The sequence below is a fragment of the Hemiscyllium ocellatum genome, chromosome 3 (assembly GCF_020745735.1).
Source record: "Hemiscyllium ocellatum isolate sHemOce1 chromosome 3, sHemOce1.pat.X.cur, whole genome shotgun sequence".
Lineage (NCBI taxonomy): Eukaryota > Metazoa > Chordata > Chondrichthyes > Orectolobiformes > Hemiscylliidae > Hemiscyllium > Hemiscyllium ocellatum.
In genome coordinates, this window is record NC_083403.1 from 32,201,739 (window position 1) to 32,218,896 (window position 17,158).

At 41.4% G+C, this 17,158-nt stretch overlaps 1 protein-coding gene across 6 annotated transcripts in view; it reads right to left on the minus strand.

Moving 5' to 3' along the window:
- Nucleotides 1-16,416, minus strand: part of sobpa (sine oculis binding protein homolog (Drosophila) a) — a 433,378-nt gene extending 416,962 nt beyond the window's left edge. For all 6 annotated transcript variants that reach the window (XR_009646484.1, XM_060849365.1, XM_060849357.1 and 3 more), the window contains exon 1: nucleotides 16,160-16,416. Coding sequence is in view for 5 of the 6 variants with exons in the window: in XM_060849365.1 (XP_060705348.1) it covers nucleotides 16,160-16,255 (96 nt within the window). In the remaining variant the exon portion in view is untranslated. The remainder of the gene's footprint in view (nucleotides 1-16,159) is intronic.
- Nucleotides 16,417-17,158: the final 742 nt, after the last annotated feature.

Below are 17,158 nucleotides of genomic sequence, written 5' to 3' on the forward strand. Positions count from 1 at the left end.
TTGGCTGCACTTATCTCAGTTGCTTAGACAGTTACTACTGGGTAAAAAAAATCTGCTGACACATTCAGGATTTGTGTGTCTACTCTGTTTCATGTTAAGAGTTTGGTCCTTCTTTCTCCTATGTTATCCACATCAATGCCTCATCCAACACCAACGCTTAAAGGACAATAAGTTCACACTGATACTTTGGAATCAAATGCATCACATGTTACTGAGCTCTTCCCAATGTCCACATAACACTTGGTCACCCATTCTGAATTCTCATCAGTACTAATGCAGAACATGCTTTGCACAACAATATCACTGAGTAAATTAGTGGCAGATGGAATTTAAACCTGATAAATGTGAGGTGATATACTTTGGAAGAAGGAACAAGATAAGTGAGTGCTCAATGAATGTTAGATCACTAGGAAGCTTAGAGAAATAGAGGGATCTTGGGATGTTTGTACATCAATCCTTTGAAGGTCACAGGACAAGTTAATAGCGGGGTTAAGAAGGCAAATGAACACCAACCTTTAATCAGTTGTGGTACAGATCAAAACAGAAAGGTAGTTATGTTGGCGTTGTACAGAACTTTGGTCAGGCCATATTTGGATGACTGTATGCAGTTCTGGTCACAACATAATAGGAAGGACATGATTGTACTGGAGGGGTGTGGAAGAGATTCACCAAGATGTTGCATGAGAATGAGCATTCCAGCTACGAAGAGACGCTGGATAAGCTTGAGTTGTTTTCCTTGGAGCAGAGAAGGTTGAGGGGAGACCTGATAATGAGGGACATGGACAGGCTAGATATAAAGTAACAGTTCCCTTTAATCGAAGTGTCAAGAACAAGGAGAAACACTTTTAAAGTGAAAGGCAGGAGGTTGAGACAGGACTTGAAGAAAACTTTTTCACCCAGAGGATGCTGGGTGTCTGGAATGCTCTGCTTGGGACAGTACTCGAGGCAGGAAACCTCACAACCTTTAAAAAGCATGGATGAGCATTTGAAGTGTCATAACGTTTAAGTCTATGGGCCTTGTGTGGGAAATTAAATGTAGAAACAAAAATATTAACAAAGTATTAATATTCATTTAACATTGTCACGTATCAGTAGTTCTTAGAATTTGGAAGGAGCTAACTAATGTTGCATTATGGCATAGAATCCAGACCACACAGGCAATAACACGTGACCTTCTGGCATAAAAGATACCCACCTCATCTTCACTCACCTACTCTGTGTCAGAGTCAGTTATAGAACATAGGACAGTACGGCACAGTACAGACCTTTTGGCCCTCAATGTTGTGCTGACCTTTTATTCCATTCTAAGTTAAAACTATTCTACATACCCTTCATTGTACTATCTTCCATGTGCTTATCCAAGAGTCACTTAAATGTCGATAATGTATCTGACTTTACTATCACCGCTGGCAGTGCATTCCATGCACCCAGCACTCTCTAAGAACCTACCTTTGACTTCTCCAATCACCTTAAAATTATGACCCCGTCAGGATTGTCATTTCCACCCTGGGAAAAAGTATCTGGCTACCCACTCTATCTATGCCTCTCCTCATTTTATACACCTCCATCCAGTCACCTCTCATCCTTCTTCACTCCAATGATAAACACACTAACTCTCTCAACCTTTCTTATGAGACATGCCCTCCCATCTGGGCAGCATCTTGGTAAATCTCCTCTGCACCCTCTCTAAAGTTTCCACATCCTTCCTATAATGAAGCGACCAAAACAATATCCCAAGTGTGGTCTAACCAGGGCTTCATGGTGCTCCAGCATAACCTTGTGGTTCTAATAAAAGTCAACACACCATATGCCTTCTTTACAACCCTATCAACTTGGGTGCCAACTTTCAGGGATTTCTGGACACAGAGCCCAACATCCCTCTGTTCCTCCATAGTACCAAGAATTCTGCCTTTAACCCTGTATTCTGCATTCAAATTCAACCTCCCAAAATGAATCACTTCACACTTTTCCATCAACTACTCATCAGCCCAGTTCTGCATCCTGTCAATGTGCCTTTGCAATCTTCAACAGCCCTCCATAATATCCACCACTCCACCAACCTGCGTGCCATTGGCAAACTTACTAACCCACCTTTTTACTTCCTCTTCCAAGTCATTTATAAAAATGCAGAGGTCCCAGAACCAATTCCTGCAGAACACTACTGGTCACCAAGCTCCAAGCTGAAATATCTTCCACAACAGTCAGATGTGTGTATGCAATGTGCATCAATGTCAAGTAACTATAGTTCCCAGACTGTATGTAGGTTTGCAATATTGTAGCACAGTAAATAGTTATTGTTCATAAACTTTCAAGGCATCTGTCTCAATAAGAACCCAGTCTTTGTAGTGTGTGAACCGACATAGAAAACCACATAGGGCATCATGAAAGTTTCATCACCACATAATAGTATGTTAAGAATAGAAGAAACCTGGTGAATGCCAAACTAAGTATTTTCAAACTAAGAGAAGCACATTGTTCAGAAACCATAAAAGTAAAAAAAAGCTAAAATTTCTCCTAATATATCCTTTATTACAATACATGATATTATAACACAGTTTTAGAATAAACAGAGACTCTATTTTAGGTTCTTCTGTATGTATGCATTGGTCCCTACACAGAAACCAAGGTCTCTGCTCTTTCCACAGTACTGTTAGTTAAAGACTCACGTGGCAATGTTCTTCCTTCCATACATTAAGAGCAGTGAACCTCAATTCAGTGCCTTTCTCCAATGACATAACCTAGATCAAAGGAGCACAAAGGTAGGTGGGATGGGAAAGCTAATGGTTTATGGTTACAAAATCAATTTTTGCTATATTTTGTTTGAAAGAGATATATTAACAGACGTTTTGAGGCAGCCCACAACAAGTCATATTCTATTCCCTCTCCACCTTCCATCCAGCATACTGCATGTATGCTGAACCATAACACAATATAAGGTATCTGAGGTATTGCAGAAAAAAAAGGAAGTCAAAGGAACAATCGAGAGTCCCTAATGATTACATTCAGAGATGGTTTCAGCTGAAAACAAGATAATCTACAAACTTTAATATTACACATAATTACCATATTTCCTCAGAATTAGATACGCTTGGATGAGGATCATGCTTGAATTGAATTTCATCTGGTGATTTACTAAAACAAATACCAGTTTATCATTAGTACCATGCTTCATTGAAATCACTGCAACTAAGTCTAAATGCTCATGAAGAGATATGTTCACAAAATGAACTTTAGTGTTTAAAGATGTTGAATTAGTGGACAATAGGAACAGAAATAACTAGATGATTATCTGAAGTCTGGATCACACTGAGCATGTGCTAGAAGAGGATGTAAATTGGGTTAGTTGAATATATGGATATATAATAGATTTATTTGAAGTTAACAATGCCCATCAATAAATTTATTTTTTCCATTTTTGCTCACCTCCAAAATGATTGGGTGGCACTGAACAGACTCTCTGATAATGTACATAACACAATTTTACAGACTTTGCATATTCAGAGTGATATTTTTGGCAACCACTTTTCAGTCTAGTATTTATCAATGACATATGGAAAAAAGCAGCAGCAATTATCCGAAAATATATCACCTTATTGCAAACTGCAAAATACCAGGTGCAAGTGAACAAGATTATAATTCGTAGAATCATAAAGTGGAAGTAGCCATTCAGCCCTCCGAATCCATATCAATCCTCTGAAGAGCTTCCCATTGATCCACACCCCTACCTTAACTCTGTATTTCCCATGGCTAATCCATCCAGCCTGTACATCCCTGGACAACTGGTAGTTCTTCTTAAAAGTTCCAGATCTCGAATGCATGATGTCCAACTCATGGTCTCAGCTATACGCTGAAACCTAAATAACTTAGCTCCATTTCCATTTGTTTGTTTTTTGCTGGTGTGTAGGGGCCCTGAAAGTTTGCAGAAGGCGGTTTTCAGTATTTGTGCCGCGTTAGTGGTTAGGTTCGAAATTCAAAAACAAAGAATTGATCTGAAAACGTATTAATGTGTTTGCCTTGCCCAAAGCACAGGCAGCTAAGACAATTGGCTCTTCACCATACATAAATAAATATATAAGAGGAAATCTTGGGAAAGCAGACACTACCAATATCAGATAGATTGAACAATTTTATACATACTCTTCTGCACCATTTAAGCATTTCCTTATACTTTTCTTCCACTGCAACATTTACCTTTTTCAAATGTTGGCTGCATAATTTTCCACTTAATTTTTTTTTCTCCTTCACTCCATCTATCCATTATTCACATCCACAATTTTCAGATCAGGTATGTTTGTACAGCGTTTATAGCATCTGAATGGATTGGAATAGCTAAGATCACGAGTTCAAATGCCACCAAGGTAAATGGCCATGAGAACTGCTGGCTTGCCATCAAATTACAAATGGTTGAGGGGAAGTGACCCAGCCACAGCACACACGCCTCTGAAAGGTCTCTTAGCTTAAAATAATTATTTTTGAAGTTTTTAGAGGCTATCAGCAATGGCACACAGGCATTGTGTTAGCACAATGTTAAAGCAAACTTACTTGATTCTGCAGAATCATCCTTACTAACATCCAACAGAATAAGCAAGCTCTTATGAAAAAATAAAACAATGAACTGTGGATACTGGAAATTGTCCTAGAATCAGACAGCTTGGAAACAGGTCCTTCAGTCCATGCCGAGCATAATCCCAAACTAAACTAGTCCCAGCTGCCTGCTCCTGTCCATGTCTCTCCAAAGCTTCCTTTTTGTACTTATCCAAATTTTCTTTAAACATTGTATAAACAAAACAGGAATTACTGGAGAAACTCATCAGCTCTGGCAGCATCTGTGGAGAGAGAAGCAGAGTTAATATTTAGGACCTAGTGACCCTTCTTCAGAACATTATGGTAGGGTTACTGAACTGAAAACGTTAACTCTAATTCTTCTCCACAGTTGCTGCCAGACCTGCTGAGTTTCTCCAGACTAAGCAACTGGCTGACAGTCATAATCATCTCAAAATCTTCCATCCCCATTCCTCAGTATATCGATGGAACCACCACCGTAGGTGGTCTATTAACACATGGTCTTAAATAAGATATATTAACTTGACACCTTCTTTCATAAACACACGGCAACTGATCATTTCTCCGTGAATGAAATAACAGAACCTCCTAATTAATTGGTGGCACATTTAACAACATGTCAACTGAGTATGCTTTCTGAATATCAAGACCGTATTGTTCATGACGACAAATCCAATAAGAAGGATCCCTAATGTTCACCACAAACTGTCTCAACAACAGGTACGTTTTCAGGAGATAAACAGCCACCTTCAGCCTTCCCACTCCCAGCTCAGTCTCCATTGCCAGTAAGTGAGGAATCCAGCTGTGGCTCAATGGAGATTATAGACACATATGCCAAGAACACCACCAGCTGTGCCACGGTACCAACTTGGTGAAACTGCTGCACACAGTTATCACCAATACCAGCCCCCTCCCCAAAATTTAGGAAGCCCAGGCAAAAAGCTAAGCTGAAGGACGTGCAGTCTTCTTTAGACAAAAATGCCAAATGGTTGATAATTCTAGGCTACTGCCCGACTATATCCTCAACAGAAATCTCATTTGTCTTCCCTTTTGATTCATTTATTTTCTACTTTCATAGGACAGGGTTATTGCTGGCAAGGTCAATCATTTATTGCCTATCCTTAAACGATCTTGAGAAGGTGGTAATGAGCCACCTTCTTGTATCTTTGCAGTTCATCTAATACAGTCACCTGCACAATGGTATTATGAAGAGAGGTGCAGTTAGTTATACCAATAGTAATGAAGCAATGGCCATCAGAATCCTGTTTTGGAACCATGTAACTTAGAGAAGAATTTACAGGCAGTGTTGCTCCCATGCATCTATTGCCCTTGTCCATCTGAATAGTTAGAACTCCCTGGTTTTGGAAGTACTGACAAAGGAGATTTGTGTTGGAGGGAGTAAGTGTTTACGTTGGTGGTGAGAGTAAGTGTTTAAGTTGGTGGATGGGCTGCTGAGCAAGCAGGTAGTTTGGCTTGGATGGTGTTGGGTTTCTGGTTTGTTGCTGAAATGGGTCTAGAAGGCTTTTGTATTGATCACCCTTGCCTACTGCAGCAAAATCTGAACCATGAACATTATGATCATTGAGAGCTTCCACCAGCAGTTCCTCCATTGAATCCTGGGGATCAAATGAAAGCACCACTGAGCCAACGCAAGCACCCTCCATGAAGTTGAATCAATCACAAGGAAGCCGTCCGTACTCCTGAAGAACCAGCTCCTAAAGACAGGCCATTGTGACAGAATACCCCTGACTATGTCAGTTGCCATATTCTCTTACCCCAGCTGTCTGCTGGCCAACACTCAGTGGGCAGGCAAAGAAAAAGGATAAAAGCATAGAGGCATTAACACACTGACTGACAAGAGAAAGCTGCTGCTGACCATTCATCATTACACACTCCTGACCCACCATGGTGCAAGCCACTTGGAGACTCAGCAGCTCGAACACGTGTTGAAACAGAGGAAGGAGAAGGACTCAACCCTAGGACTACAAATCCCATTTCCTCAGTCAATGACATTCCCCTTTGTAGAAAATTGTGTGTATGCAAATGGTGGGCTACTCAGTTACCCAATGACTCTTCCAACCTGACAGACTCCAAAGGATCACCAAGAGTGACTCGTCCAGGCAAAGGGAGAGTAATCCAGCTCATTCCTGATTGCGTCCTCCCACATGACATTGTAAGGTAGCCATGCACCCCGAGCCCAACAGAGGCTTTAGAGTCTGACAATATCTTGGCTGTACTGTTGAACATCTGCATGCCAGAACCAAGTACCTTTTCAGTCAAATTATAGACTGTGAAGTTGTACAGAAAGAAATTTGTATGGAAACAGTCAGTGTCTGATATATCCACAAAAAACAGACCAGATCTATCTTGGACAATTACCACCAAACCAGCTCCCTCCCTATTAATAAAGTAAATGGCAATCAATAAAATTTAATTCACGGTAATTAGTAAAGTCATCAAATGGCATAGATTCCCAAATAGCTTGCTACCAACCTGGAGTTTAGATTTTTGTGAGAAGCATTCAGACATAGCCTCTATCAGATCATTGATCCTGCAAGAGCTGAATGTAGAATATACGTATGAATAGCTGCATTTAACATTGAGGTGACACTCAGCAGGGTATGGTGAAGTCCAAGTGAAATACAGAACTTTGGAAATTAAGCAAGTCAAGGAGTTAAGAGTTCTATTGGACATAGAGGGCAGTCATCACTGTGGTTCACATCATTGAGGTGGAACAACACAAGCTAGATATTGTTTAATCAACCTGTTCAGAGATGTTACAACTTACCTCTGGAGCACATAGGATGTGAACCTGGGTGTCCTGGCTCAGAGGTAGGGTCACTACCACTACACCATAAGGAGGTTTATAAAACATTCTCGCAGATGTTATACTAACAGAAGCTATTGTGCATCTCTGGAATGAGTGGAACTTGAACATGAGCTTCCTGGCTCAGAGGAAGGGACATTGTCACCATGCCACAACAGTCCTGACGTAACAACTCAGTGCAGCAACCTCAGGCCAACTATCTTCAGTTGTATAGATGTGACTTGTCCTCCAGCATTAGGACAGGATCAGGACACCTTACAGATGACTCTACATGCTTCAGTCTAAGTTTGGGCTAACAAGAAGCAGGTAACATCTACGTGACCGAACTATTGAATAGTGATTGCTTCCTGCATGGAAAAGCTGAACCACACTTACTGAACTAAAACAGTGGCACAATAGCTGAGTCATTTACCTTTGACCAGAAGCTTTACTTTTAGCAATACTAGCAGCTTGGTTCCAAGAGCAGGGGAAGACTCCAGCACCCTGAAAGCTCAAATCAGGGGTCTAGTACAATATCCTGAACAGGTGTTCCCACAATACCTCAAGAAGTTCAAAACAACCCAGGACAAAACAGTTGATTGATTTGCAATCTCTACCGCTCAATTCAACATCTGCCTTCTTTACCATCCGAGCAGTGGAGCTGCATTATGTGGTACATATATCAGGTTGCTTTGTTCCCCCCACCAACCCCCTCCCCCACATAAGGATATGCTCAATGGTTGCATTGAAGCCCAGAAGCATTAACCTCACGGACTGGAAGGAGAAAGCCACTAGCCATTTGCCATGCCACCTCCTGATCTGTCAAAGCACAAGCAACTTTTAGACTCAATGTCTAGACGCATGTTGGAACAGAGACAGACAAGGAAGGATGTGGAAGCCAACTCATGTCCTATTAACAATGAGAAAGAACAGAGCTGTAAACATCACAGGACCATCTGCAAAACATCCCTCCATTTGCCATATATCATCCAGTCTTCAACACGTTTCACTGCTGTTGGTCCAGGATGATGAGATTCCATCCCTAACACAATCACTACAAGAGCTGAGGCTGATCAAGAAAGCAACTCCTAATCACCCCCACCAGGGCAACTGGGGAGGTTGAGAACTGAATGATTACACTTATGCTTGCACCTCAAACACATAATGACAATACTGGAGAGAATAATACCTGACTCCAATTCGCTATAGATGAGATACAGAAAAAGGAATACAGACAGAGAAGGAAATATTAGATTTAGAGAGAGAACAAGCTCAAGAAATATAAGAAAAATGCCAATTTAAAAATTAAAAATCCCCTGGGATCAATCTGATGCTTGCAGAAGTGAACCCTCTAATTTCATTGTTTGCTCTCTTGGCCTCCAAGGTTTTGTGACATTTCAGAACCATAAGTGGCCTCTCTGACAGGATCCATTTGAAATGAATTACTAAGCCTAAACAGCTGTGGGAAGGTACATACTTGTTAATGGGTGGGTGGTGGGATGGAGGGTTAACATGCTACTAATGGTAAGTGCCTTCCACTTGCCATTTCTTTAACCAGCAAATTCTGAGGCTTAGCGAGTTTTGAGAAGATTTGGAGCTCAGGTTGAAGATCCTGGATGGAGGTTTGCTCGCTGAGCTGGAAGGTTCATTTCCAGACATTTCGTCACTTTACTAGGTAATATCTTCAGTGGGCCTTAGACGAAGTACTGCTGAAAATTCCTGCTTTCTATTTATATGTTTGGGTTTCTTTGGGTTGGTGATGCCTTTTCCTGTGGTGATGTTATTTCCTGCGGTGAAGTCACTTTCTGTTTTTTTTCTCAGGGGGTGGTAGATGGGATCTAACACGATGTGTTTGTTGATAGAGTTTCAGTTGGAATGCCATGCTTCTAGAACTTCGAGTTAGACCCCATCTACCACCCCCTGAGAAAAAGCAGGAAGTGACTTCACTACAGGAAATAACATCACCACAGAAAATGATATCACCAACCCAAAGAAATCCAAACATATAAATAGAAAACTGGAATCTTCAGCAGTGCTTTGCCAGAGACCCACTGAAGATGTTACCTAGTAGGGTGATGAAACGTCTGGAAATGAACCTTCCAGCCCAGCAAGTAAACCTACATCCAAATTCTGAGACTATACATTTGTCAATGGTCAAACTTGAGTAGGTCTCAATAACTAGTGACTGAAGAGAGCCACATCAGTCAGAATAGGGTAACAACACTCAAACTAAAGCATGACCTGAGCACTATTGTGGTGCAGTTGTAGTGTCCCTAACCCTGAGCCAGGAGGCCCAAACTGAAGTTTCACCTGCTTCAGAGGTGTGTCAATACACTTCTGCACAAAATGATTAAAAATATCCAAAATATGATACATTGTCCTTGTAGTGCACACCACAAACTCCACCTGCCCTTTTAACCAGGTTTATATTTTTTTAACCATTGATCCCTCAGGTACATAGTTAATTTGTGGCTGATAACCTGAGATTGAGGAATCTTGTGCCTGAGATTTTAACACAGCCCCTTTTACTGCACTCCGCCTGTGTACTCAGATTCTATAGTCCCCACAGTGTTATCTTGTATTCTCTTACAAGACAGCCAATGACGAACAATAATGCCGAAATCCAGCTGAAGAGAAAAACAGAAATATGGAACAAGAACAGCTAGAGGCATACAATGAAAATTAAGAGTGAGCACACAATCTTTTACACTACACACTTGGACTGCAAAGTTCTGCAACATAAATGCAAATTTTTCCTTTGCAAATACTGTATAACTAGAGTGAACTTGTTACATTTGGATAAAGGATTGATGATTGCAATGCTGTTCTTTGTTGTAAAAGCAATTGGAAATGATGAATTGAGAGTATCACACAATCTATGAACAAAATATCAAAGCGATTTGAGGTTAAATTTGAATTTTGGTTCCAATATGTCAAATCAGACCAGTGGCAAAACTGAAAGAAGATGGCAAAGCATAGAGCACAGGGAGGAGAGAAAAACAGCATTTCAATAGCAGATTCACCTAAGGACCTCAAAGCAGCTTGACTTTTCTGGCAATCCATGAGGGGAGCTACATATTCACTGTGTGTTTGTTGAAGCTGGATAAGATTATGTTCTGTACAAGAATATACAAATGCAACCATAATGTACCACACACCTTAATGAACTATTATAGATATTTTCTAATCAACCTGTTCAGAGATGTTATTATACATCTCTGGAACACAAGGAACTTGAACCTGGGCTTCCTGGTTCAGAGATAGGAGCACTACCACTGTGCAACAAGAGCCCCGAAAGCTAATTTCAGGAATGAACAGCTGCTTAGATGATCCCTAAATCACAGATCACTGCTGCATATGACGTTTTCAAATCAATCTGGTCAGAGATGTTATTGCCCATCTCTGCAGATGAGACTTCAGATTGGGCCTCCTGACTCAGACAGAGGCACTAACACTGCACCAGAATAGTCCTCGAGGCAAGAATTCTAACACTGAATCACCAATGCCATCTTAATCATTATAAATGTTAATTGATGATAATTAATGATTGAAACAAGCCACAGCAGTCAGAATAGGGCCTCTGCAGTGCATGCCACAAACTCCACTTACCCTTTTAAACAAGTTTATATTTATTACCAGGAGTTAAGGCCTCAGGTAGACAGTTGATTAGTGACTGATAACGTGGCATTGAGGACTCTCATTCTGAGGATTTGCATGGTTTTCAGGGGTTGCAATTTTGAACCTCTCCTTGGCTTTCTCTTCCCCTTGGGGTTTTTTAAAAATCCTTCATTGTCTATCCTTAGTAGATAAGTGTGGCGCTGGAAAAGCACAGCAGGTCAGGCAGCATCCGAGGAGCAGGAGAGCAGACATTTCAAACATAAGCTTTTCATCAGGAAAGCACATTCATGATAAAAAGTTGATTGATGAGGTAGTATTTGGCAGGGTTAGATTTTTTCTGGTTTTAGTGTGCCGGACGTACTTAAGAAAAAAGCAGGTCAACTTGCTGGTTAAAGACATTAAGTCAATAGAGTCATAGAGGTATACAGCATGGAAACAGTCCCTTCGGTCCAACCTGTCCATGCTGACCAGATATCCTGTCCCAATCTAGTCCCATCTGCCAGCACCTGGCCCATATCCCTCCAAACCCTTCCTATTCATATACCCATCTAAATGCCTTTTAAATGTTGCAATTGTACCAGCCTCCATCACTTCCTCTGGCAGCTCATTCCATACACGTACCACCCTCTGTGTGAAAATGTTGCCCCTTAAGTCTCTTTTATATCTTTTCCTTCTCACCCTAAACCTATGCCCTCGCCTTCTGGACTCCCCACTCCAGGAAAAAGAGTTTGCCTATTTACCCTATCCATGCTCCTCATAATTTTGAAAACCTCTATAAGGTCACCCCTCAGCCTCCGTGGTCCAGGGAAAACAGCCCCAGCCTGTTCAGCCTCTCCCTATAGCTCAAATCCTCCAACACCGGCAACATCCTTATAAATCTTTTCTGAACTATTTCAAATTTCAAAACATCTTTCTGATAGGAAGACCAGAATTGCACGCAATATTCCAACAGTGGCCTAACCAATGTCCTGTACAGGCGCAACATGACCACCCAACCCCTGCACTCAATACTCTTTTAGAAATCCAAAGTGGAAGTTTTTCTGCTCTCTACCACATTGATGGTATAATTAACCAACTACAACATCAGAGCAACTCACTTCTGCCTTTGGAGTTTGCTTTTGCTATTTGAATAGAAATGCTACAATTAGTGACAGGAAGATTTGCTATTTCATTAGTTCTACACATATTAAAATTCATTGTTCTGGTTTTGGAGTCAATTTAATAAATTGAATATTACATTGAAATAACCTCCTGATGTATTTAAATTCACAGCACGGAAATACGATCCCTCACAGAAATTTGTTCAAGTTGCTTGTATCAATAGCTTAGAACAATCAAAGTTAACATTCTAGGACAGTTTTAACTTGTAGCATCTGTTTATGTATCATATGTATACACAATAGGCCTCACTGTTTCACCTTGTAAAATATAATCAAATATCAGCAATCCATGCAGATTTCTCAATGGCATGCCTGGGGTTTGATTGCTGGTCATGGCCTACCAAACGAAAGAAACACAATCTGAGATCATGCTCCAACCTCTGAGCAAATCTGACCAGGTAGGCAGGTGTTGTTGCCCTTGTGTATCGATAACCTGTCTTTGGCGAATTGCTTGAACAAAAAACGGACAGATGGTATTTTTTTCCCTGGTTATACGGAAAGATACTTCCTATTAACTGATTGGAAAGCAGTATTAAAAGTGGACATATAGAGGTCCAAGACTCCAGTGGTTTTCACTTATCCGTTTCATGGAGATCAGTGGCAGGAATGGGGATATGACAAGAAACCTCCCCTTCCCCCACTGCCTGCCCCCCCCCCTTCAAAAAAAGAGCGTATCTATTTCACTATGTAATCCTAGCGTTTCAATTAAGGGATAATTGAATACCAGACTGTTTCCCCTGTAAGTACTGAATATACCATTACCAAATCTGTAACAAAAACACAAGTTCAAAGATACAGATGCATTCTACAACATCTGCAGCTCTGATTCTCATTCTCGCCTTATTTCACAGCTTTAGATGATAACAGTAGCTGTACCAATCACCGCCAAATCAATTTCAGAAAGTAGTAATATCAAGTAACTCATTTCATTTTCAAAAAAATCTAGTCAAAAAGACAATTCACTATATAATGTATAAGGCCAGTGACTTTCAATTCTGCCCTGTAATAAACTCACTGGGTAATATCATTATTCAAATGCAGATAATTATTTAAACTTGCAGCAAAGTATTTTCTTAAGCACTTCAGCTCAGCAATTATGTTAATAGAGTAATGCAAAGTTATGATCAACAAATCATATATTCTCATAAATGTCATACCCAAACAAGTATATTCCACCTCCCACTCACCCCTGCACCCCACCCCCTCCCCACACACACAAACAAACCATACAACAATCAAGGGTCATTCATTGCAGCTTCACAGCAAATGCATAAACATTATGTAACGACTCATACCAATGGCCTTTTTCTTAATCTAGGAAGGAGGACAAAAATCGCACCAATTCCCCTGTATTTGTGCTCGCAAGGGAAGCAATTTGATCCCTTGCTGGCTGTAACTTGAGTAGGTCACTGTACACTATGATAAAATTCCCTAATCCTGAGCCAAGTTACCCCGAGGGGCCCCTCCTCCTCCTCCTCTTCCCAAATGGCCTTTCTCATTCCTTTGCTCTCACCCCCCACCCCGCTCCCTGCCCCCTGCTCCCCCCCCAACTCCACCGCCCCCAGCACCACCACATCTCTTTCATTTTCTCTTACCTTAAAGCTTGAAAGCTGATCTGCTTTGCCTGCTCGTGTTACAGTTTTTACAGCTTAGGCTAAAGTCGACTGCCTATTGCTGTATGCATTCCTTTCTTTTTAGTTTACCCTGATTACTTTCCACGGTTATTTTACACTGATCCAGATGAAAGTCAGTCAAATGAAAGAAACACACTGAGACTTTCTTCTAGTTTTTCAGATATGAATCCACACAAGGGTACATTGTGTTCTTTAAATTTAACAAGAATCCAACGAGCTCATTTTTAATTATATAATTTAAGAATATTTCAGTCACAGATAAAGACAACATTAGAAGCATATTTTCTGTCAGAATTTGAACACTTCTAGAGAGGTATATTAGTTAGACTTGAATGATTTTTCACCATAACTAATAGACAGTTCCTGACTTTAAATTGCATAGCCACTTTATGAAAAATACAGTAAAGAAAGGCAGTGATTTGTGGCATCTATCTTCATTAAAATGCACTTGAGAATACTAAAACCTGTGAAAAGACACTATTTGGACAGAATGGCAGTAACAAACTTATTATGAAGCTAGAAAAGTGAGACTTCTTTACAAAACAAGAGCTTATCTCCACCCCAAACAATCTTTATCCTGGATCACATTTACAAAAGTGAAAATGCCAAGCTATGAGCACACCAGTTCAGCTTACGCAGTTTTGCCCCCACCCTTTCAACTCCTACCCTCCCCATTCACAACCGCCCCCCCAAAACACTTCACACAATGTTGTTTTTGTTTCTTCCTCTGCAGTTCAGACAAACATCTGTTATAGAGGAATGACTATCTCACAAACCGCTGAGTCTTGCTGCAGCCAAAGTAAACAAAACAATCCCAGAGAATCTAGCAACCAACCCGCACAGTCAGCCTTTATACCCACCAGGATAAAATTTCACAGCAACATGTTTTCATCAAAATTAGTTAATTTGTAATCCTAAACTCAAAATATTCACCCATAAAGAGCCATGATATTTTTTAAAAAACGATTTTCCAAATTTCAACACCTCCTCTCAATGATGCAACTATTCAATGGAATGGAATGTGCAAGATTTTCTTACAGAAGATCAAGCCAGACTATACAATATCACACTTTGGTAAAGAAAGTGATTAACAAATATGGCGAATAATATGAACTTTTTCTGACAAATCTTAATGCACATCTGCATGATGACTGATAAAAGTACTTATTTTAGAACTTGTACATGTTCAAGAAACTGAAGCAAACTGGAATAATATGTTAACATCGTTCAACAAGAGTACCAATGCAAAATACAGTTTTATAAATAAAACAAGTTGTCATCAATGTACTTGATCAAGTACCCAGTTGCAGTACAACAATCAACAAGGACAATACACAAGGTAAAGTGACTTAAACTTAGAGATGTTCATTAGGTAGGTAGCAGGCCGTAGTCTATCAGAATTTCTGGCCATCCATAAAATATTTGTACTAAAGAATTGTTCCCTTTCTGTTTCAAAATGAAAATCGATTATAATGGCACTATTTTTAACATGTCAAGATACCTTTCACATATTTAAGGACTTAACAGCATAAATGATCAATTGAACAATGAGTCCAACACACGCACATCTGGAGTACACCTCCTCAAACACATGCCTGCTCCCTACTTCCAAACATCTGGGCACCGACAGGAGGCAACTCATTGTGTAGAAAATACTGTTGAATTAGCCGGGGGAGGAGGAGCGGAGGAAGCAGGAGGCGAGAAATCTTTCTTTAACGAGAATAAAATAGCGAATATCACGATGAAGGGAGGTGACAGCTGCCTTTCGACGAGCACGAATATTGTTATCGGGAAACCTGTCGAGGTGTTGGAAGCGCAGTTGGGGGGGGGGGGGAGGAAGAGAGGGTGCTAGCTGAGAGAAGGAGATTTAAAAGATTAACATGAAGGTTTGGTCGGTATCTTCACAGCGTCCGGGTACTGTAGTCGTAGCCTCTTCATTTCACTTTGACAATTTAATTACACATCTGCCGCTGACTGGTATAAAGGCAGCACCGAACCGCTGGAAATGCAGGAAGATGCCCACTCATTAACTCCAGCCATCATCACTGGATCACCAAATCTGCAACAGAGCTGTTCCTTTCTAAATTACTGTTACAGTAGGTTATGTAGGACTCGATGTATTATTGTTAAATGGAAATGGGGGAGGAAGCAGACACGCAAAAACATCGGAGCGTTTCAGCTTTGATTTTTAAAATATTTCTTTTGACAAAATCATATCCCGGCTGTTTGAATGCCTATAGGTGTCCCACCTTTATTATTATTGTTAAAACACTGGAGACAAAACATCCACAACAACAAGAAAAGCCAGACAGATGGGACGCGGAGCAATTGGGTTCAGACTGAGTCCCCCGGTTGAAAGCAGTGACAGGAAGCCGTACCTTCATCTCCTCGTTTATTTCCCTCTTGACGGGGTGAGCCGGCTTTCTGCTTCTCTTGTTTTCCGGCGGTCTGCCCTCCTTCTCCATCTCTGCCATGGTATATGTGTGGAGTGAGAGAGGAGGGAGGGAGAATCCACTCAACCTCCCTCCTCCACCCCGAGCTGTCACAAAACCTTCTCTCCCACCGAAATGTGACGCCGGCGACTTTTGCCCGTGGGGTGGATTTTTTGTTTGCAATATAAGGATATTTTTTCCCCTCCACCTCTTTCACTCTTCCCCCCCCCCCCCCCCCCCCCTCAATGGTCGGCTGTCATTGTTGAGGTGAGGAGAGCGGCAGTGGGGATGTGCCTGTTAACACCAGGGAGGACTGCAGCTGGACAGCCGAGTCAGCCATCTTCTGTATGCCCCCTCTCCTCCTCCTCCTCCCTCTATCTCTCTACTCCCCCCTTTCCTCTCTCTCTCTCTCTCGGAGTTTGCAGCCGAGCGGGCGGTGAGACGCCACTGGTTTGCGGACAGCCCACTTCTTGCAATGGGATCACACACATTCACAGAGAGAGAGAGAGACAGACAGATCCATAGTGAGAGAGAGAGAGGGAGGGGAGAAGGCAGGCCAGGGGAGGAGTCTCCTCTCCCTCTCTCTCCCCCCAACACAATCTGACAGCAGCAAAGCAACGCCATGTTCCCGAGGTCACCGTAGCCCTCTTTCCGCTCACACCTACCACCCCAGCCCCCCAGCACACACACACACACACAGACATTATTGGGACACTCGGCTTCCTTTTGTCTTCGGGATAACTTTAATCGGAGATGCAGCTCTGCGCCCCTCTTCTTAAAGGGATCATGTTCATGTATAGTTTTTTTTGTTATTTAAAAATATGCACGGCCAATTAAGGATGAGGTGGGGTGTTGGATTTTAATAGGCGGCTCTGTGCTTTGAGGAGTGCTGCTGGATTAAACTCAGGCCGGGAGCTGTACTTTGGACAGTCTGAGGGGGTCACT